We start from the raw sequence: 22128 nt of genomic DNA, 5'->3' as shown, positions 1-22128 counted from the left end.
GGGTAAAAAATTGGTTATTTTTTATTGTGAATGTATGCAAAAATGCAACAAAATTTTAAATGAATTTATTATATCATATAAGTGATATATATAGTTATATATTTATTTGAAATAATATATATATAATGCGCTTAGCATTTATTAACAAATATCATAACAAAAACTTAACTATAAAATTATATGTAGCAGCTGTTTTTAGAAGCAATACATTTAACATAATTAAGTAAGAATTTCTACCTTTCTGAAGTGTGAAAATATTTTAAATAATTTAATTGAAAATAATTATTTTATATTAAAAAGAATATTTACATGAAATTAGTATATTTTAGAAATCTATTAGTTACTGATAAACACTCTAGTAGAAAATTGAATACAACTACTGCTCAGTAAAGTCATACTTGAAGTGAATTTATAATATTGTCCATAGAAAACAAGTAATTCTTTAAACAGTTAATTAATATGTTTTAAAAATTTTATTTCTCTATATGTGGACTTCCCAAAATAACTTAATTAATAACTAAAATCAAATAATAATGAAATTTATATATTTGGCATGACTTCGATTTGGCATGACGTTAATTTGACTATGGATTTTAGTAGAGGCAGCTCATTCTTTTGCAATATATATAGATATAGATTATTTTTTGAGTTATCTTGGTTTAAAATTGTTAAATTTTTACACACGTTAGATTTACAAAAAACTTGCAAATTTTTATATGCAATTTTTAATACTAATTTTTTATTTTACGGGCTATTTGGTCAATAATTAATAATAAACTTTTTCAAAATTTTCATCAGGGTATAGTAAGTGTTTTTGTAATTCCTTTCGATTTTATCTGGCGTATAGGTTTCTATGGGTTATCAAAACAACAAGTAGACGCTACAGAAGTTGTATCTACTTGTTTTTGGTGGTTCTTTAAAAAACAATTCCAACTATGCATCCTGATACTCTAAAAAATGAACTATATTAACATATATCGTTGTATACAATTCTATTCATAATAAGTGCTATTACAAAAATCCGTTCTCAAATAGGTATGTTCAGAATAACGAAATCGTGCCTCAAGTATTTATATATATTCATATATTATTATTAGGTTCTAAAATAGAATAATTATTAATTATTTAAAGTCACAAAACTCAAAACATTCAAAAAGTATTAAAAGTTATATATATCTTTTATGAAGGATGAACAATTTTAAAGTGCTAGTCAAATATTTAAAATTAAAATATTTAAAACAACTAAAGGCTCTCTACCTAAGTATAAAATGAACAAATAAAATTAGTAATCAAATAAATATGTAATGAAAAATACACACTAAAATGCAGACATGCATATATTATTGTTATTATGTACTACATTGCTTTTGGAAGCGATTTAACAAGTTATTAAAAAATACAAGATAATAAATGTATTATTACTAAATCATATATAAACGTTATATTGTATAAAATATGTATAAAATTAATAAAATTGCATTATATATATTTTACATAGTATGCTTTAAATTTAATGTCATTAAGGTTTTACTGTTCGATAAGAGCCCATAAAATGATAAGAAGAAATGCTTAAAAGGGAAAGTTTTTATTAAGTGTGATTTTGTGATTCAAGCTAGCAGAGCACAGAATAAGATATTTATTTATTTATTTGTAAGTTAACATTAAAATTAATTTTAAAGTTAACTAAGAATAAGGAACTGGACTGCTAAAGAATTAGGAACTGGATCTGCTAAATTGTTTCTAATTATTCTAAATCACCTGCAAGTACTCTGAATTAAAAAACACGATGAAATCTATTTCAAAATTACAAATTTTATTTTTAGATACATAAATTACTAAACACTAATACCACTCTATCAACAAGCGAATAAATCTGTTTTCTTTAAAATTGAAACAATTTAAAACTATTATAATTTTTTCTTAAAATTAAAAAACAAACATTGCATATTATTAGAAACCTTTGGGCAAGGTATCTAAAGGAAAATTCTTGCGGTTTTGTAATGCAGTGCACGGTCGTTGTTGACGCCAAAACTCTTGACGTTTATTAAGAAACTCCACTGCTTCTTTAGCATAGGCTGATATATTTTCAGTGTTAGTATCGGCACGCACTAGATCTGGATGTTTCAGTAGATTTTCCAAATATTCTTTATCAATGCATAGCTCACCTAATAGCTTTCTAGCATTTCTTCGTTCTAGTTCAGCTTTTGTTGGTTTAGGTCGTGTTGGTCGACAACTGTTTAGCTGTGAGGATTTTGGTGTATTGTCACCCGACTTTTTTAGCTTCACCTTTGGCAATGGTTTAACACTAGCACCACGGTCAACACTTCCAATAGTATTTTCTATTGCTTCTTGAGTTTTTTGTACTCCTAAACGAAATGTATCCAATTCTGGTCGTGCACGTAAACCGCGATGAAAAAACATTAAACTCTGTTCGAATTGTCCAAGATAATAAAGAGCCTCAGCCTTTTGGTATATTGCACGTATATTGTTTTTCTCTTCAGTTAGTGCAGTTTCGGCATCACACAGTGCTTTAGAGGCTTCACCCAATAATAAATAACATTTGCTACGTGAGATAAGTGCATTCATGTCAGTGTTATTGAGTTCCAGTGCCTGAAATTAAAAGAACAGAAAATTACTATTAGAAAAGTGTTCTAACACAAATAGGTATTATTTTTGCTTGATTAAGAATAAATTAGTGTATTTAAAGGAATTGTGGTCCTTTCTGCAACTCTAACCTTTGTGAAAAAATGTATAGCATTTTCAGGATTAGCATTTTTTATTTCTTTTAAACCTAGTGCGATTATAGAATTTATATCTGCTTCATCAGGTATAATCATTGCCTCATTACGATCCTGTTTTTGTTTAATTTGTAAACTTTGTTTTATATCGAAAGCACCAGCACTAACAGCAGCTGCTCGATCCTTATCCGTGTAGAAGTCGATAAAATTTTCTTTCGGTTTTTTCTTCTTCAGTAATTGATCATCCATATGCTTTCGCATTGCACGAAGTTCTGCTTCTATGCGATTTCCACGTGTCACATTACTCTTTTCTAACTCTCCACCATCACCTTGCTTTGCAGCCGTTTTACCCATTAATCCACGGCCATCGCGTGTTTTAAGCTTAAAAGGCGATGAAGTTCTTCGCTTACTGCGCTTTTCATCTTCATATGGTGGCTCTTCATCGACCTGCACTCCAACAAAGCTTTGCAATAATTCCTGTTCTTTATCGACAGCTAAGAATTGTTTACATTAAGACTGAAAAGTTTTCGGAAATTCTCATTTAAAATTCGCGCGCTGTATATTTTTCGATATTTTAAGTTTATGTAGTTTGGCAGCACTGTCCTTAATTACTATGCCAAAAATGAGCTCGATCTGTCAGACAGTTCGTTTACGGCAGCTGTTGAAACCAGTTCACCTCAGTAGTGCGTTGCGAAATGTCTTCGACGGTCGTACGACCGTCCTGGAAGGCTTTGTACCACTCATAAACTTGAGTTTTCGATAAAACTGATTCCCCATAAGCCTTTTGTAGCATTCGCAACGATTCTGCACACGAAATTTCGTTCGAAACACAAAATTTGATGCAAACTCTTTGTTCAATATTTTTTTCCATTGTTTTTTTCGCAACGCCCTACTGAGGTGAACTGGTTTCAACAGCTGCCGTAAACGAACTGTCTGACAGATCGCGCTCATTTTTGGCATAGTAATTAAGGACAGTGCTGCCAAACTACATAAACTTAAAATATCGGAAAATATACAGCGCGCGAATTTTAAATGAGAATTTCCGAAAACTTTTCAGTCTTAATGTAAGTACATTTGACATTTTTGTATAGAATTTATTTATTGTTTATATTGAAATAATTTTTATAAAGAAAAGAACTGATACTAGAATCAAAACGGATGAAGTGTTAAAATTCACACTTCGCTTTTCCAATAACAAGAAAATGAAAAATTGATTGATAGGTTGTTGCCAGGAAACTGATACGTTAATCAATATGCGGGTTACGTTTTTGCAAAATCCACATGTGGTCATACAAGTGACCTATTAAAATTGAGGAATTGTATGCTTTATTTAACTTATTGAAATGGCAAGAAAAATATTCGTGTAAAATAATAGAACACAGTTTTTTGTTAAAATCCGAACAAGCTTCAAAAACCATTATTTATAAATAATTTTAATAAAAATCACAACAAATATTTCTTATGTAGAAAGTATTGTTTATATTTCCTGAGTTCGGGTATGTTCTTATTAACAAATTAAAGATCATCCCCCCACTCAAAGTAGAAAATAAGATCATTTTTGTTGTGAATATATTACTAATGGGTTCTTCTGGATGTTATAAGCAAACATCTAGGACTCTATGTGTAGGATTCAGTGCCAATCATTTAAACTTAATTCGCAAGTATTATTTAAAAAAATGTTCACTTAATGAATCTCAGCCTACTATAGTTGATTTCTCTTAATTTTCAAACCATATATATAAAATTTAGAGAATACACTGTGCGACACTAATTTTTTTTTTTGATTTTTCAATTGGATAATTAGGTTTATTTTGGACTGCTAAACTGAAATCTGCAACCCATTTTTGTAGACATCTGGGTATCTAACAATAAAGGATTAGTGTGAAAACTTTGGGTTTTTAAAGGGTTAATAAAAAAAATTTGTATTTAGAGACATGAATTTCATTTCTTTAATAAACTTGTCACAAATATATAGATAAATATTTTTGTCTGGACAGATATCTAGTTCAGAAATACCGCAGTAAGCGATATACATATATAACAAAAGAGAAGATACAAGCCCACTTGGTAATAAACTATATTAAATGAAATTGTGCATATATATGTTATGTGCTTTATAGATAAAGATGTTTATTAAGAACCTCTATAAAATTCTTTAATTGCATCAATGACTTTGTGATTTCTATCTACATAAGAAGGAGGTCCGAAATGAAAACTTGCAAGGTAACGAAAAGTTTTGTAAAAAAAAACTAAAACTATATAGGCGAAATTTGTTATCGTTTAAAGAGGAATGACCTCACACTTCACAGTCTGGTCGGAGTCATCACAGGCTACGATATAGGTGGGCATCAAATGTTCACTAAGGGTAATAACGCTAATCTAACATGTCAATCATATCTCGAAGATGTAGAGAATTTAGAGCATTTCGTTTGTTATTACATATTACATTCGCAAGAAATAAACTGAGGTTATATTGGATTCATTTAGGAAAGTAAGAAAATTGAGTAAGAGTAGTCATCAAAGAACAGAGTTGTTTTAGGTACTTTTGTGATTTACTAATAGAGCATATGGATTTTTATATTTTATATGGGTTTTTTCTATATGGATAAGCTTTTCGCTCTTATTGCATTTATACTTAAATTAATATGCATGTTCTTCGTTTTATTGTATACGTGTAATTAACGATAAATTGTTGTTGAAAAATGACTATGGAATTATCAAATTTTAAGATTTTAGTGGACATTTATATTGTAAGGAATTGGGCGTTTACACGTAGCTAATAGTCCTAGCTAATAGTCATAGAATTATAAAATAGAAAAATTAATCCAATAACGTAATTTGTGACATTAGAAATATTTATGATAAATGTTAACTAATTTCATTAAATTGAATATTTAATGTATTAATAACAGAGAAGAAAATTCTGATCCGCATAAATTTATTTTTTATTTAAATGCAGGTATTTCAGTTATTGCCATATATCCGTTAAAAGTCCTTTTGGAAATATTTAATTGTCTGTCAATTATTTTTTGGAATTCAAGTGCCAAAAATCGAGCATTGCAAATAATTTACTATAATAACACTTATTTTCCTTTTATATAAGATGTTATATATATATATATATTCATGAGATTTAACAAATGTGCCTCTTAAATAATTTATATTAATTTTGTAGCAGAAGCGTTAACTTTTCAAAACATCTTAAACTCAAATGCTAACTTAAGTTTCATTTAAAGCAAAAAAAACTTCATTTTAAATCAAAATAATACTGACTCTTTAAGAATATATAAATTTTATGGCAGATTAACTTTTTAGTTAATATTTCATATAGAAAAAATAAAATGATAAAAATTATATTATTTGTAATAAACAAACTCAACGTCAACAAGAAAATGTTAAGCTCATTTATAAAATTTGAATAACTTCAAATTGGTCTAAAAGCATTTGGTATAAAAGTATGCCTACCTGATTATAACCGCGTAAAGCTTTGTCATATTCACGAACTTTCATGTGGTTGTTGGCTTGGTCGCACAGCAGTTTTATAGCAGTTTCAATCTCTTCAAGAGAATCAACTTTGGACTTTTTTCTAGGCATATTTCATAATTTGTGAATATAATATATGCATATATATTATTGTATTGTAGAATTATATATAATTAATTATATATTAGTTATAAAAGTTGTTATATATTCATTGATATTAAATTATGTAAACATATATTTTATTGCAGTTTAATAAGTAGTTTTATTATAGTTTAATGAAATATTATTTGAAATTTTTATTTAGTTTTCGGATGCATTACAATTTTAAATTTATGTCACATTTTTGTATATAATTATATTAATTCTTAAATTGCCGTTTTTTAAGGAATTATTTCTTTTTTAAATATAAATTTTTTTTGTTTAGTTTTTTTTTTCTATTTTTATTTACATTTTCCGTAGAAGTTGTATAATTTCATTTAATATATTAATATTTTATTTGAAATTATTTGAAATAATTAACTATCACATATTTATTTTTAGACATAACTTCATAATCTCTACAAAATACATAATTATTTTCATTTTAAGGAAATGATTATGAACTTCAGTTTAATATATATTTTTATTATTTACATCACTCTATTAACTGACAGAGACACGTCCTTTTTCGTTTATATTCGTATTTCGACTAAATTTTAATAGTAATAATTTTGGTCGTTTCCCTTATAACCACGAAATCTGTGGAGCGCATACAAAACAATTTCGAGGTTGTTGGGGGTGGCATGCCTGGTTGCATGTGATGACAATCAGTAATAAACTTCAATAAAGAGTCATTAACTTTGTTTGTCAACAATTTTGAGGGAAAAAATTCCTTCAAATCGAAATTCAAATTAGACATAAATGTTAAATTTGATGGCAAAAATATTTATAAGTTTTGTAAAAATTTAATGAAGTTATATATATATATTGTAAAAATTCTTAACGAGCTTTGTAGGTTAGATTACAATGATTAACTTATATATAAAAAAAATATTTGATGAAGTAATGCATTGCCGTAGCATTTAATTTCGGAGTTCTGATTATATTTCTATAAAGTTGCAAACTTAGTTTAGATGGTAGATACAGGTGGAAGCAATTTCTTGTGGGACAGAATATACTTAGACCTTAAGAAATAGGTGTACGAGAAGTTTTAAAACATACTATATGATTTTGAGTATATAACTGTTTGTTTTGTCGGGCGTTAGGTCGGTTTTGTTTTATATTACTTTAAATAATATAAAAAATGTAAATAAAAATACTAATTTTATTTGTTAATTTAAAAAAAAAAAGAATAGTTCATTTATTTAAAACGGATATTTACGTCTAATTCATAAACTATCTTCACCATGTTCCATCTTCAGTGTTATATTAATACCAATATTATTAAGGTCGATATTTACAAAAATTTTAAGGATAATTGATAAAAATTTTTTATTTTTTAATAATAATAAAAAAATTGGAGCAATTAGCCTGAAGAAACACTTTTATTGAAAGCGTTTGGTCATAAAATAATTAGACCTGTGCGAGTCAATTTATTTGAATTCGCACACGGCCTTAAATTCAACAATTTTAAGAAAACTTTATTAATATAATCCTTAATAATTACTATAAAGCAAATTTGATTAATATAATGTTTAATTCTGGGCTTAGAAACTATGGGAATGTATGAAAGATTGTCATTCAAATAAATTATTGTCAATTTTAGTTTTAATCAAAATTTTTGTTTTATTCTATTCGATGTGAGGAGCGACAATTACATATCCCTTTTTATCTATTTTTTAAACGTTTTCCTATTGTGTACAAAGTTTATTTTAGGATGATCATCTAATGTTAGTTGTGACTATAGGCGATGTGATCATGAAACCAATACTTAGCTTTAATAAAACAAGTAAGTCTTTAATGTCTACATGAAAGATATTATTAATAAGAAATTAACAACTAATATCTGATATCAAATCAGACGTCATCTTGATACAAGATGATCGTTTTCAAAGAGTCTTAAAGTTATTTTCTAGGTGGTTATAAATCCTGAGTTTTTCCTGTATATACAGTAACGGATCGTATATATAAAAGGATCGCCGGCATAACCTAACCATTAGGTTAAAGTGATTTTGCTTTACGACGATGTTCGGTCACATGTTGCAAGACAAGTAAAAAATACGTGAGTAGCACTTAAATGGGACATTTTATCGTATGCTCACATTATCTTGATTGTCCTCGATCAGATTATTACTTTTTGTGATTAATGCAAAGCGCTCTTTGTGACCAACACTCGATGAATGGATCGCATCAAAAATTTGTTTTCTATGGAATGTATAAATTTGCCGGAAAGATGGTCGAGAGTCATAGCTTTGGATGACAAATATTTGGATTTAAATAAAATTTACTATTTCTTAGAAATAAACCTGTTTTTGTTTTTGCAAAAAGGTCCAAAATCGTGCACAGTACTTAAGTAATGCATTTGCTCAACTTAATTTTTGTCATTACTAGCTTCTGTGGCTAGCTACTATAGTCTAATCGTGAGTTGGATATTATATATATTTATATTTATATGTATATATATTTTTTGGGTACAATATATATACAAAAATAATATTTGTTAATTATTGTATATCATTGGATAAAAAATCAGACATAACTTTAAACTTTTGATATATTGAAATTAATTACTACTATTAAAGTTTTTATTAAAAATTATATCATCATTTTAGTAACTTAAAGCAATTAGTAGCACGCATACGCCCGATGGTGCAACATCGCAAACAGGCAATTTAAATTCAGTTTCCGTTTAACTTCTTTAAACTTTCAACACGCACCAACTGCGCAAGAGACGTAAGGCGTAAGGTATAAGGATTTTTGACATGGAAACCTTTTGAAGTTTACACGCAGTGAGTAAACATCGATAAGCTTTTAATTGTTAAACTATAAAAACAATAGACAAATACAATACAAAATAGAAATAATGGCGCTAAAGCAAAAATTCTTGTTAATTAAAGTTGATTGGAAATGTGAGCTTAGATAAAGTGTGAAATTGCAGTGTATTCTGCTTAATGATAAGCGAAAGATATATATATATAATCAATATGATATAAAACTGTATTGTGTATACAATAGTAATTTCCATAATATTTACCTTTGATTTCATGAATAAATCTTTTACGAAGGCAACAATTTAACTGTTGCTATATGAGTTGCCCACCTACTATATACGACTTATAGTCGTATATAAACACTAATGTGCATGGAAATTGGTAAAAGCCCTTCAATCACAATAAATTACATATTGATAAGCTGGTGTAAATTTATGCCAAATAACATGTTATGAGTTGTCAACACAATTAGCGTGGCATGTGTATAATCAGGGAATTAGAACAGACAATTGACGGTGTTTCACGAGCTCCATGGCAAGGAGTTGACATGTCACTATTCGATTTAATTTTATAACTTGTTTACAATGTTATGAATAACCAATAAATTTGATAGAAATTGTGTACAATGATTATCTTTTTCCACAATAAATAAAACAATCGGAATTCATTTATAAATAACAGCAAAAGAAGTATGGCGGAGCTGGCCAGTTTATAAAATAGGGTTCGGTGATTAAAGGATGTATGAATACACACCTAATAAATAAATTTTAATTTTAAATATTAATTTTATATTAATAAAAAAATGTTTAGTGCTATCTAGTCTTTTCATCAAAATTTGATAACAATTTAGTAATAAAACTTATATTAATTATTTATACCAATGAATGGAGATTTCTACAGCAGTGTGGAAATTTTATTCTACAATAGTGTAGAAACTTTATTCCACCGTAGTGTGGAAACTTCATTCTACCGCAGTGTGCAAACTTGATTCTACAGCAGTATGGAAACTTTATTCCACAGCAGTGTGGAAACGTTATTCCACAGAAGTGTGGAAACTTTAATCCATAGCAGTGTGGAAACTTTATTCCACAGCAGTCTGGAAACTTCATACCACAGTAGTGTGGAAACTTCATAAAGGTCTTAATACAAAGAAATCTAGGTTCATCTTAAACAGAAATCTTTTATTGAATACACACAGATAAATTTTAAAGGAAAATCCACATTAATTTAAAAGCGCAATGTGGTGGCACCACATATAACTTCGCGATGTATAATGAAAATTCACCACTAAAAAAAGTGCTGCAAAGAAATACAGCTAGAGGAGCGCTAAAGACAATGTATATGAACACTTGAGAAAAATGGTAATGTTGCCCTAATCTCCGACTTACTTCGAACGTTGTTAGTGCTTAAGCGAAATTTCCAAATCGCACGCAAAGGAATCCTTATACCTAATTATATATACATATTTATTTATGTAAATATGTTGTAGACCTACTTTATTTACAATAAAAATAATACCATGAATGTTAATAATTTGCATATTTTGAAACATTCAATGAGAGCAAGTAAAATGGAAATATTATAGACTTTATAAAAGAAGTTGGAATAAAGTTTTTCCGTAATTACAAATACATGTACATACACATGTATAAAAAAATGAAAAAATATGCCGAATAAAATTATATATATATTATTAATAAATATTTTTATTTATACATATTTATATATAATTGGAAATATATTTATTAATTTAAATATGTCAAGACACAATCCATAAAGTGCATATAATTATAATAAAAACTATATTCCCAGTAGCAGTCGGGTCTACATCTTAATGTAATACCTATACAACAACTAAGTACTGTTCCAGGAGTAGCTAGGTTTACATCCCAAAGTAATATCTGTACGATGACTAAGTGCTGTTCACAACTTTTGCTGCTCACTCATTTAAACGGTATTCCAAAAGCGGTAAAACAAGATTATCACTTAAACGTGACGTTACTATGCATTTGAAATCGAAAAACTATCTAGTATATGAATAAGTTAAAAAAAAAATCAAGTAAGTCCCTATTTAATTGCCTTAAACAATATATTAAACAATATGTAAATTCGGTTAAAATTGTTTTGTTCGAAATATGATAAAATGGAGCAGTGCTTAATATTATTTTTCCGTTTTTTGTGGTTAAGACAGATAAAAACTAAGTGTGAAAGTGGGAGCTTACAATGCGATCTATTCCACATTGCTGTGATATGTTCTATTGCTTAGTGAAATTAACTTGTTTGATAATCGCTGTGCTGGGATGGGATGAAAGTTCTTTACCCCAGTTCTGATAAATCCTGATATTCTGACGGATTATTGAAGCAGCATGAGTTGTGGTATTATAAGGAACTACTATATGATCCCTCATATTTCTGCTAACTCTATTTATTTGAATTACAGAAGAAAAAATCACCAGAAAATATTACTTACTTGATCATATTTCATACAGGCAGCACTAAAAAATTCTAAATTCTTCTCTACAAATCTAGAGAAGAACCGTGCGTTCACACAACACATGGAACATACAAAACAACGATTTTATAAGAGAAGTTAGAATGAAGTTAAGTGATTCGCTTTTGTTTTTTGTAATAATTTATATTATTAAATAGTGTTAAGCATAGCGTATCTTTTGATTTAAAAGAAAACTTATATAGTTACAAGGTTACATTCGGTTATTTACTATATATATATATATATACTTCAAGTATTACAATGTTTAGTGATTTTCTAATAGTTGCTTAGTATTTTGGGATTAAACCGATTTCAAGCTATACTACTTACACTATTAATTTATATTGAATTATAACAGCTTGTTGAGTACATATAGATTTTGTATTGAACTTCTGTTGTCTATATCGGAACCTATACATTGTCAAAATGAAAACCTTTATATTCTTGAAAGGTGTCGCTGTGTTGTTGCTGTGACAATCGTTAATTTAGTTTTAACGTATAATATAAATAAATAAAATATTGAAGTGTGGGTCCTCATATGGCCAACCTCGTTCTGAATTATTTTATTCGAGCTCCAGTTTATTTTATAGATGAATACTCCTTTACTTTTAATGTTTGTATAGATCATAGTAATAATTATCCCTACTAATGGATTAGTTTTAATTTCGCGCAAAAGAAGTTAAATGCATCCCGGTTCATGAATTGTCATTAGCGTAAAATGTATAGTTTAGTATAGTAGCCAAATGGATTTTTAGAGGCAGAAGAGTATATAGATATATCTATGCGCTGGTAGTGTGACAAAAGGAGATGTAATTTTCGAAAATATTGAATATATTATTTTTAGGGATAAAATTGAGCTATACTAATTTCTTTAAGTAATTGTAAATTTAATTATAAGCTCCTTATTTAATTTTTATAGAACATGTTATAGGACAAAAAGTTTTAAAAGGAAATACTCATTCGTACTCATTCTGTAGATATAAATATAAATAATGTGTTTTTATTATTAATTAGCTGTATAAAAAATTAATATAAGGAGATCAACTTACCTGAATTAGATTAGAATAATTAAAACAAAATTATTAATATAAAAAATAAAATATATATTTCTTTTCGTTTTTCTCAACCATATTTATACAATTGCAGAAATTGTCTATTGAAGTTACTTTCTCTTAAATACTAGTAATTATATAAGCAGAGAAAAAAGTATGTAAGGCAGATCGAGTATTATATTAACAACTAAATAAACCATAAATTAAATAAGTAATTTATTTTTATTTTTTCATAAATAATTAAATTAATTAAAAGTTCGTTATAGTGCTTCAAGCTCTACCAGCTTTGACATTATCATAAGGCACTAAAACGCCCGGTGGTCCACCAAACCTGCCACTATATTTGTTTGCATTTGAGGCGCTTACTGCAGTACCGACACGATTTGAAAAGCCTGAAAATGCAGGTGTAATACCCTGTTGAGGTTGAGGAGGTGCAGGCGTTGCAGCAACTTTGTTACCAGTTGGTGGTTTGAATGTGTGATCGGGATCACGTATTGTGCCATCTGGTTGAACAGCGTAACCAACCTTACCGCCACCTAAAACACCGGGTGAGCCACCAAATCTTCCCGTATATTTACCTGCTCCGGTTGGGGTCTTACCAAATGTATTTGTTTGTTGAATATTGGAGTATGATGTGGAGTAGCTAGAAGCAGGGCCTGGACTAAAACCTGTGTTACTTGAAGAGGTAAAACCGTCAGTTGTGCTGGAGAAGTATTGATTCGTTTGAGATGCTTGGAAGTCTGTATTGAAAAAATATAATAAATATATAATAAATGTTAACATATTAGCAATAGTAATGAATAAAAATGTTAAGTTTAAGAGTTTACCTTTCTGTGTATTAAAGTTTGTTCCAAATCCAAATGGTTTTGCACTACTTGGTCCGCTTGCACCTTGTAAGAAAACACTGTTTGTTATGACTTTACCTTCATCACTTTTTGTAATTTTCGTCTTACTAGGTATTCCCACATTTGAGAATGGTGGAAAAGATTCTTGATCAGCTGGTGTTGTGGCACCGATGGGTGCTGCTGCAGTATCGAATGGAGCTGCAAAATTATGTTTGTTGTTAAAGTTAGGTGATGGTTTCTTAGCGAGCACAGCAATTTTGTTAGCAGCATCCACGTTGGCGTTGGCATCCTCCACGGCTAAGTTAGGCGTTAGCGCAGCCGCATTATCATTGAAATTGTTTGGTATGGTAGATGGAAGAGGTTGCGTGACTTTTGATGGGATAGAAGCAGAATTGAAAGAAGGTTGTTGATGAGTGAAATGTGGTTGGGAGTGGAAAGCATTAAAAGAGGAAGGAGAGGATGTCACAAATACTGGTTTTGCAATATCTGATGGATCAGTTTCAACGTGTGATGGTGGTAGCAAGTCATCCAGCACATCTGATTCAATATCTGAAGGATCATAAACGAATGGCACACCGGGGCCAACATCTGGATAATCAAAATCTTTTAACCAAGCTGGTACAGTAGCCGAATCAAACGGATTCTCTTCCACAGGTGTTGCGGGTGTAGTTGTTGTAGTAGTTGTAGTTGTTGTAGGTGCACGATTAGAGAACGGTTTCGGTTGGAAATTGTATGCTCCATTATTACGTGTCGGTAAGAATGGATTTGGCTGCTTGGCAGGATTCGGCTCGAATTTATCAGCTTCACTGCTAGGAACTCGATCTGTATTGGCAGTAGTAGAAACTTGATTAAACACATTTACATTCTGGTTTGATGCTGTGCCTGGTGGAACTGTGTGCGAAGTGCTAACATGTGTATTTGGTTTTGAGTTTGTGTAAGTGGTTGATGAAATTGGTTTATCATGCTCTTGTGCATTATGATATGAAGTGTCTGAGAAACGATCGTTGTTTGATGTCTTGGACCTTTGAGAAGTTGTAGGCGTTGTAGTTGTCGTTGGATAAGCACGCACCCAATGTGGTCTTGATGTTGAGATGGTTGTGCGACGTGTAGTTGTTGTACTAGGACGTTTAGTTGTTGTAGTTGTAGTCGTAGTGGTTGTAGAAGTAGTGGTAGAAGTTGTGGTAGTAGGATGAGTTTTTTCTCCTGCTGGAGCAGGTAAATTGATATTTTTTAAATCTACAAAAGGTTCAAGAGGTGGTAAAAGATCACGATCAACAGTGTGGTTATATTCATTTAGATCTGTTGGTATGATAAAGGTAACAGCGGCATCTAAGTCAGGATCATCAATACCGGATAACCAACTAGGTAAAGTATACGAATCACCGTTTTCTAGTCTATAGAAATTTGATGTGTCTACTGGTTCAGTGGTAGTTAAGACAATGGGTGCTGCAGTTGTTCGTGGTGCTGCTGTAGTTGTTGTTGTGCTTTTTGTTGTACGACGTGTAGTTGTGGTTGTAGGACGGCGAGTAGTTGTTGTAGTGGTAGTTGTAGCAGTAGTGGTTGGCCTAGTTGTTCTTATTGTAGTGGTGGTATATGGAGTGGTTTTTGTATAATAGGTATTGCCGCGATTATGATCAGGATTTTTCGTAGTTGTATCAACAATATTGGCTTCATTACTATTGGCTGGAGTTTGTTCATTTGAGGATGACTGGCTTTTATCATCGTCATTATTTTGAGTGGTAAAGTGTTGATCTACATTACTAGCACTTGCTGGTAAATTATCTGCGATATGTTTGTTTAGTGGGACTGGGCTCACTTTACCATTTGTTAAACCATTATTTGCAGTTGTTATATGTTGTGTTGGTGTTATAGCTGATCCTGATGATAAAGACACTTTGATATTGTGTGTTTTTGGATCTTCAATCCCAATTACACGTTTTGGTGTATTGTTCTCCTTTGTTATAATATGTGGTTCAGCATCATGGGGAGGCAGCAAATCCCAAGCAATAACTTTTAATGAACTACCATCATCGCTTGGCGTGTATTCGACTGGTCCAGCTATATCTGGATCGTTGAGATCTAATAAGTACTGTGGTAAAGTATTAGAACCAGCACTATCCACATCTTTAGAATTTGTTTGCAGGTTGTCCGGAATCAATTCGACCAGCTGTGCAGGTTCAATATCAACAGTTGTTGTTTCGCCTGATGTTGGCACTTGTTGTCCAGATTCGTTTGAGTCATTTGGCAGTGCAACTACGATGGGATCTAAGGTAGGAAGGGGATTATGGTATTTAGCTGCTATACGATTGATAATGGATATATCAGTTGGGACATTTGGATAATTAAAATTACCATTACTAAGGGGACCAACGTAAGAAGTAGAAGTTGGGTACGAAGTAATAGATAAAGAAGAAGGCGAAAAAGTAGTCATATAATTAGACGAGACCTGACTAGAAGATAGTGTAGTGGGAATATCAGAATGATAGTTAGAATGAACGGAATTTTTATTTGTGGTATGAGAAGTGGCATCATTTACAGTTTGAATGGGTGTGTAAGTGGGTTTATGATTGCTCTCATGAAGTTGGGTATAAGGTTGACTAAAAAGTGAAATTTTGATTGGTGAAGGATGTGAAGCACGTTGTGGTTGTGCTAGTGCTGGTGCATTATTTAATGGAAGCATTGTTGCTGCTGTTGTCGAATTAGTGCTAAAGTTTTGTGCTACTTTTGCTGTGTAACTACTATTATTAATATTTTCTAAAAATTTTGATAGTAATGCATTGGCTTTAACCGTATTATCTATATCTAACTGTTGTAGTTGTTGCTCTGGTTTTAGTTGTTCATCGTGTTTATTAATTGTGTTAATGTTGTCATTGTTGTTATTTTCGTATTCTAAATCATGTTCATTATCTGTTTTTGGATTTTGTTGTGTAATACTTTCAGGTGTTTCTTTAAGTTCATCTTTGGCCACTATAACTCCCAATACGTCATTATCTTTATAACTAACGTTATTATTGTTATTATTATTTTGGTCAACCATATCGGCATTATCTGAGTCATTTCGTCCGATTTCTATTTCTGTGTTTGTATCAGTAACGGTACTAGAAGCGTTAATTGCATTAATATTATTGCTTAACTCACCAACAAATGGTGGTAGTAAATCATCAGCGGGCTTTGATATATCGGTTATGCCCGAAGCATAGTTTGGTATTTCAAATTGTAAACCTTGTGCGCTAACAACTTTTCTACCATCGGGCGTATCAATGGGTTTTAATGATTCAATCGGATTTCCGTAACTGTCAATAGCTGCTGTAGTTGCGGATTTGCTATTGTAAGCATCGATGGCATCATTGTTGATGGCTTCAGCGTCAGCATCAATATCACTCAGTAATGGCGGTTGTAATTCTAATGAAAATGGTGCTACATTAGAATCTGAAAATGAAGTTATCGAGTTTTCGAATTTTTTGTTTGTTTCCAAGTTGTTATCTTAGCGCTTATATTGTATATAAATGTGAATATGACATTTATGTGAATTCTGAACATGCACGATGAGACACTTAAACGATTATATGTATATGTATTTTTGTATGTTTTTATGTATTAACCTTAAAAGATATTGGGCATGCAATTAATTTATTTAAGAAATGGTTTAAGTCACAATAAATTTTCAAAGCAAAAGGGCAGGCTTCATGTACTACACTTTAAAACTTCCCTAAGAGTAAAGCTTATACAATCTATATAAATAATTCATATATAATTTATTTTATATTAAGCAAATAATTTTACAATATTATTCAGTATGTTCTGAATCGTTAAAGAGTCAGAGATATTAAATCTATTTAAGTAATTAGAAGAAACTGCATAATAAAATGATATGCAGTACGATCAGATAGGGAATGTTAGTTAGTTCAATCTAAATATTGTATATTAATTACTTTACAATATTTGATGGCACATACATTTTGGGTCGATTATTCGGCGGAATTTGAATATTTAGGGTACTCCAATTTGACAACGCACTTGAGCAATATTTTCAATATAGCTTTCTTCTCAAGATGACAAAGTTTTTAAAATTGTTAGCTTTTTACTTGCATTTTAGTACCAAAAGCTATAGCCACCATCTAGTACTAACATGTGTTTCACTTACATCTATTTTTTGGGTATGACAAAAAAAACTGCTAATAAACAGCTCATATATCGAGTATGAGCTAAAAGTGAAATATAATTTTATTAATTTTCGAGAAAAAATTTTTATACAATGAGGGAAAGAGGGTCTTTTGAGTTCTAAGATCCTTAAAGGACACGAATATAAGTAGCAAAAATAAAATCTCTATGTATAAACAGGTAATCAGTCTGAGCTCACGTTATGGTTATGTAGCGTTTGAAAAGTGGCACCAACTATGTTAAAGAAACTTTAATCATATCATAAATCAATAAACTTTAATCATAACTATAGCTCTAAGACGACTGGAATTCATATAATATGTGAAAAACTTGGATATACACAAGGATAGAAAAGTAGAAAACATTAAAAAATGCATTAAGTAAAGAGCCTTCAAGCTTTTTGGTACTGTAAACACTCATCAGAATGCTTAGGTTTTTAACTCGTTAAAGACTATCAATTCTATTAGTGATAAATATATCCACTAATAGCAAATATTCTTCAGCCTTCTAATTTTAAGGTTCTATATATGGAAATCTATGGTATATTGACATAGTGCGTTGTGAAAAAAGCGATCTCTACTAAAAACTGTTGTCATATAACATAGTTATATAGGTGCTTTATTTGTTTACTTATAAAAAATTTCTATTCCATTATATTATATTATATTTATATATATAAATATATATATCATATATATGTATGTATAATAAAAATAATGAATAATAAAATGTTTATAAGTCTAATAAATATATAATATAGAAACTAAAATCAAGAAAAAAAAATAACTTTATTAAATAGTTCAAGTTTCTTTACTTTTATTGACTTCAAAAATTGTTTAGGTAAACCTTTTTGATAGGGTCAGACACAATAGTGTTCTGTAAAGTAATAGGTATGAAATTAAAAATAAAGCATTAAATAACCATTAATGGTTCAATGTGACACCACTAGAAATTTTAGAATATCCGAGGTGACTTCTAGATTTGATGAGTAATTAATCTTGTTTTGCACAAGATTGTTTTGGTTCCGAATCTTTAGAAAGTCAAACCAAAGATAGGGAAATAAGTTGTGGGTTTTAAAAAAAGCGGACAATATTATAACCGCCTTCATTGTAGATATCTGGTAGAGACATATCGAATAGTTTTATGGTAATTTCTTTATAAATTTAGACTTGTAATAACTTTAGACTTATAACAATTCTAGTATTTATTATTCAAAATTTATATCGTATTATTAATTTTGTATTTATCTATTTATTTCTAATTTAAAGTGTAGTACATAAAAGTAAAAAAGATTTTAACTGAAAAAGCAATCGCAAATTACACTGTAAAATGTTTTAACTGATGAGGACGTAGAGAAGAATAAGACAGGGAAAATGTTGTTTTGTTGCATTTAAAGATGTAACATTGGTGTCAGTCACTGTTTGTCTTTGATATGGTATTAAGTGCAATTAAAGTGTCAATCTAACTTGATTAATTTTGTAACCATTCTAATATGTGTTAGTAAAAAAATAAAATTTATTATTCTAAATAATTATATTTACATTAAAATGTTTATATACAAACATGCAAACACTGTAATAACCAATTAACCATAAAAAATCAATAAATTAAAAGCACCAGACACTTCGTATTACAACGGTAAAAATAATAAACTTAAAGCACAGATTTGAGTAATAACAAAAATATTATATCTAATATGATGTATATATATTTATATATTTAAAAATATATATTAACATAACATATTATAGTAGTTTGATAATAATCATAAACACTTGTGGTTTTATCGCCCTGGGCGTGACTAGTATCGAGACCCATATGAATAAATTATTAAAGGAAACAATGGTAAACAGAATGAAAAATAAGTATAAAATTATAAAATAATAAACGTACGTAATCATAAATATTTCTTTATATCAGCGTCACTAAATATTGTGCACTGATCAATATGATTTATAATATTTCGGAATTGTTTACAATTAGAAGTAAAAACACCTATTTTTTGACTTGGATCTAGTGGCCCTTAATTTTTATCGCCCTGAATCGTCACCTCACTGCGCACTCCACTAACGCCGCTACCAATCGTAAATATCGTATTTTACAACTATATTATTAAAATATAAAAACTATTTAATTTCTATTAAAATATTTAATTTTAATTACACAAAACAGACTTTGATCTGAACTTAGACTCACTCCGTAAGAAAAAAGGTATAAAAATTTATATGCACAAATATAGGAGTTTAAATAATTTATTAAAATTATTTTTTTTTAATTTAAAACTTTAATAAACCGCAAAGAACATTGATTTTGATTTATTGCAAGTCTTTTATATATTTTTATATTTATTTAATTATATACAATGTGGGTATTTTTTTAAAGGTTTGTTAATAATATTATAACCAATTTATGTGATTAATTATAGCAAATTACTGACCACTGATAAATAATATAATTTATTAATGTTATCATAACATTTGTAAGTAACACCAATTTGTTACTTAGGACATAAATTAATGATCATTTCAACCTTTACAATATGTAATTGGGTATTATTAATTGTAATCAACGCTGTATTACAATACATTTATAATAATTATCTTGCGACATATATTAATTTATTAAAATTCATTGTTATAACGACGAAAGCTGTATACTTTATTAATTGTAAAGTACATTTGAAAAAAAATTGTGAATCTATTATCAGCTGATTTAATATAATGAATAACATATAACAATCAAAGAATACTCACTATAGATATTCTATAATCTATCATAATCTATTAGATCGATTATGTTGAACAGTAATCATTTTGCTATTATTGTTGTGGTGATAATATAGAGAAGGGCTATCCAAAGCACGACTCACGGGTCACATGCGGCCCGCGAATAATGTATGTGCGGGCCGCGGATAATGTATGTGCGGGCCACGGATAATATATGTGCCAGTCGCGGATAATATATGTGCAGACCGCGGTTAATATATGTGCGGGCCGCGGATAATATATGTGCTGGATAATATATGTGTAGTCCACGGATAATATATGTACAGCTCGCGATATATTTGTAATCTACTACAATTACGCTAATTTTCTCTTGATATATTTTGATAAAATTTACAATATGACATTCCAAAAAATTGAAATAAAAAAATAAATAAATTTAACATTATCAAATTTTACATTATAGCTGTATTCTTATTGTCTCCAAAAAAAAACACATGGATGTATGTACTTGTCCCTGACCCTGTATTCTACCTTGTATTCTCGCGATCGTATTGGATTGGACAGCTCCGTTTTAGAAATCAGTTTGTGAACTGATAGTTGATTTCAAGTACGAAATAATAAGTTAACGGAACTAAAGTTACATGTTTAAATATATATTCAACTTTATTTATTTTAAGTACATAAACATCAACATTCGGTTTCGTAGACAAGGATTGACGTAGTATTTCTAGTACAAATCTCAAACGACTGCAGATGTAGCCATACAAACTGCTTAAAATAAGTTAGTTGTAGTTTATAAATAGTTTACAGGATCTAATAAAAACAGATATGGTGCAAACTGGGATAATAAGTTTAACCGAAAAACTTGATTTTATTTAGCTTTCAATTCCATACATACATGTAAGGCAAATTACAACCGAATCATTATACTTGTTTCAATTTTTTTTTCAATACTTCAATTAAAATTTTAAAATAAGTTAAAGCTATTTATAAGCTTCTTTGCAATTTTTTTCTTTCAATTATAATATAACAATTATAATTTTTGCATATACATTGCATATATTAAGACTTCTATTTATCATATAATAAGTGGAAAAGGTCAAAGCATTTGTACAGTCTTTGGTTATATATTTAACAACAAATTAAAATTGTTTACTTTAAATAAATAAATAAGAATATAGCATATAACTTTGTATTTTTTTGTGTACTGAAGTTGATAGGCCATGCATAATAAAGTGTTAAAAATAAAGTATAAAGGATTGTATTAAAAAAAAAACTACAACTATTCTAAAGGTAATTAAGATATGTTAATTATCAAAATTTACTTCAAGTAAATTAATTAGTTTGTTATTATTGCTAACTGTGCGAAAAAGTTCAACACAGCTTTACAATTAATAGCTGTTTATTATGTTTGTACTAACATTACTGACATTACCGACAAACTACACAATATTCAAATGCGATGTGTAAAGTTCAACACACTTTTGAACTTTAATGGGAATTTTTTATCGAAAGGTTTTCCTAAGTGTCGACTTCAAGTTCAAACCTTTTTATTACGTCAAATGACATTGACATTTGCGAGATGTTCTTAGTCATGAATTGAGGTAATAAATAGCTACGATGTTATTTTTGTTATGCAAATTACGACAGATAATATTAAAATAATTTAATAAATACGTCTAATACTTGCTAATTACGTATGAGCTTAAGCTTAATGTGCTTA

The 22128-nt window shown here is 29.4% G+C and overlaps 3 protein-coding genes across 6 annotated transcripts in view; 1 reads left to right on the top strand and 2 right to left on the bottom strand.

Annotated features, from left to right (window-relative positions):
- Nucleotides 1–1871, top strand: part of LOC119674328 (neuropeptide Y receptor type 2-like) — a 2955-nt gene extending 1084 nt beyond the window's left edge. Inside the window, exon 4 of the mRNA XM_038085463.1 lies at nucleotides 1824–1871. Within this exon, the coding sequence (XP_037941391.1) occupies nucleotides 1824–1871 (48 nt within the window). The remainder of the gene's footprint in view (nucleotides 1–1823) is intronic.
- A 79-nt stretch (nucleotides 1872–1950) lies between these two features.
- LOC119677325 (tetratricopeptide repeat protein 25-like) lies at nucleotides 1951–6332 on the bottom strand. The gene is made up of 2 exons (XM_038088625.1): nucleotides 6204–6332; nucleotides 1951–2610 (listed from the first exon to the last, which is right to left on the bottom strand). Exons 1-2 carry the CDS (start codon nucleotides 6330–6332, stop codon nucleotides 1951–1953), a joined length of 789 nt encoding a protein of 262 aa, XP_037944553.1.
- Nucleotides 6333–12742: 6410 nt separating this feature from the next.
- Nucleotides 12743–22128, bottom strand: part of LOC119678922 (nuclear pore complex protein DDB_G0274915-like) — an 88281-nt gene continuing 78895 nt past the window's right edge. The window contains exons 3-6 of one of the 4 annotated variants that reach the window (XM_038091020.1): nucleotides 16657–16947; nucleotides 13627–16593; nucleotides 13501–13563; nucleotides 12743–13413 (exon numbers count right to left, since the gene is read on the bottom strand). In XM_038091020.1, coding sequence (XP_037946948.1) covers nucleotides 12944–13413; nucleotides 13501–13563; nucleotides 13627–16593; nucleotides 16657–16947 — 3791 coding nt within the window. In that variant the 3' untranslated portion in view covers nucleotides 12743–12943. Of the gene's footprint in view, nucleotides 13414–13500; nucleotides 16594–16656; nucleotides 16948–22128 lie in introns of all 4 variants that reach the window. The other 3 variants (XM_038091018.1, XM_038091019.1, XM_038091021.1) reach the window with 3 other exon arrangements.

Source organism: Teleopsis dalmanni, chromosome 2, assembly GCF_002237135.1.
Source record: "Teleopsis dalmanni isolate 2A chromosome 2, ASM223713v2, whole genome shotgun sequence".
NCBI lineage: Eukaryota > Metazoa > Arthropoda > Insecta > Diptera > Diopsidae > Teleopsis > Teleopsis dalmanni.
The sequence above is the reverse complement of the archived record's forward strand: the minus strand, read 5'-3'. Positions and strand labels throughout refer to the sequence as shown.

Excerpts from the sequence above, each read along its gene's own strand:
- LOC119677325 (XM_038088625.1), bottom strand. The coding sequence starts at position 6,332 with ATGCCTAGAAAAAAGTCCAAAGTTGATTCTCTTGAAGAGATTGAAACT. Across the intron at positions 2,611-6,203 it reads CTTTACGCGGTTATAATCAG|GCACTGGAACTCAATAACAC; the intron begins GTAGGCATACTT and ends TTTTAATTTCAG.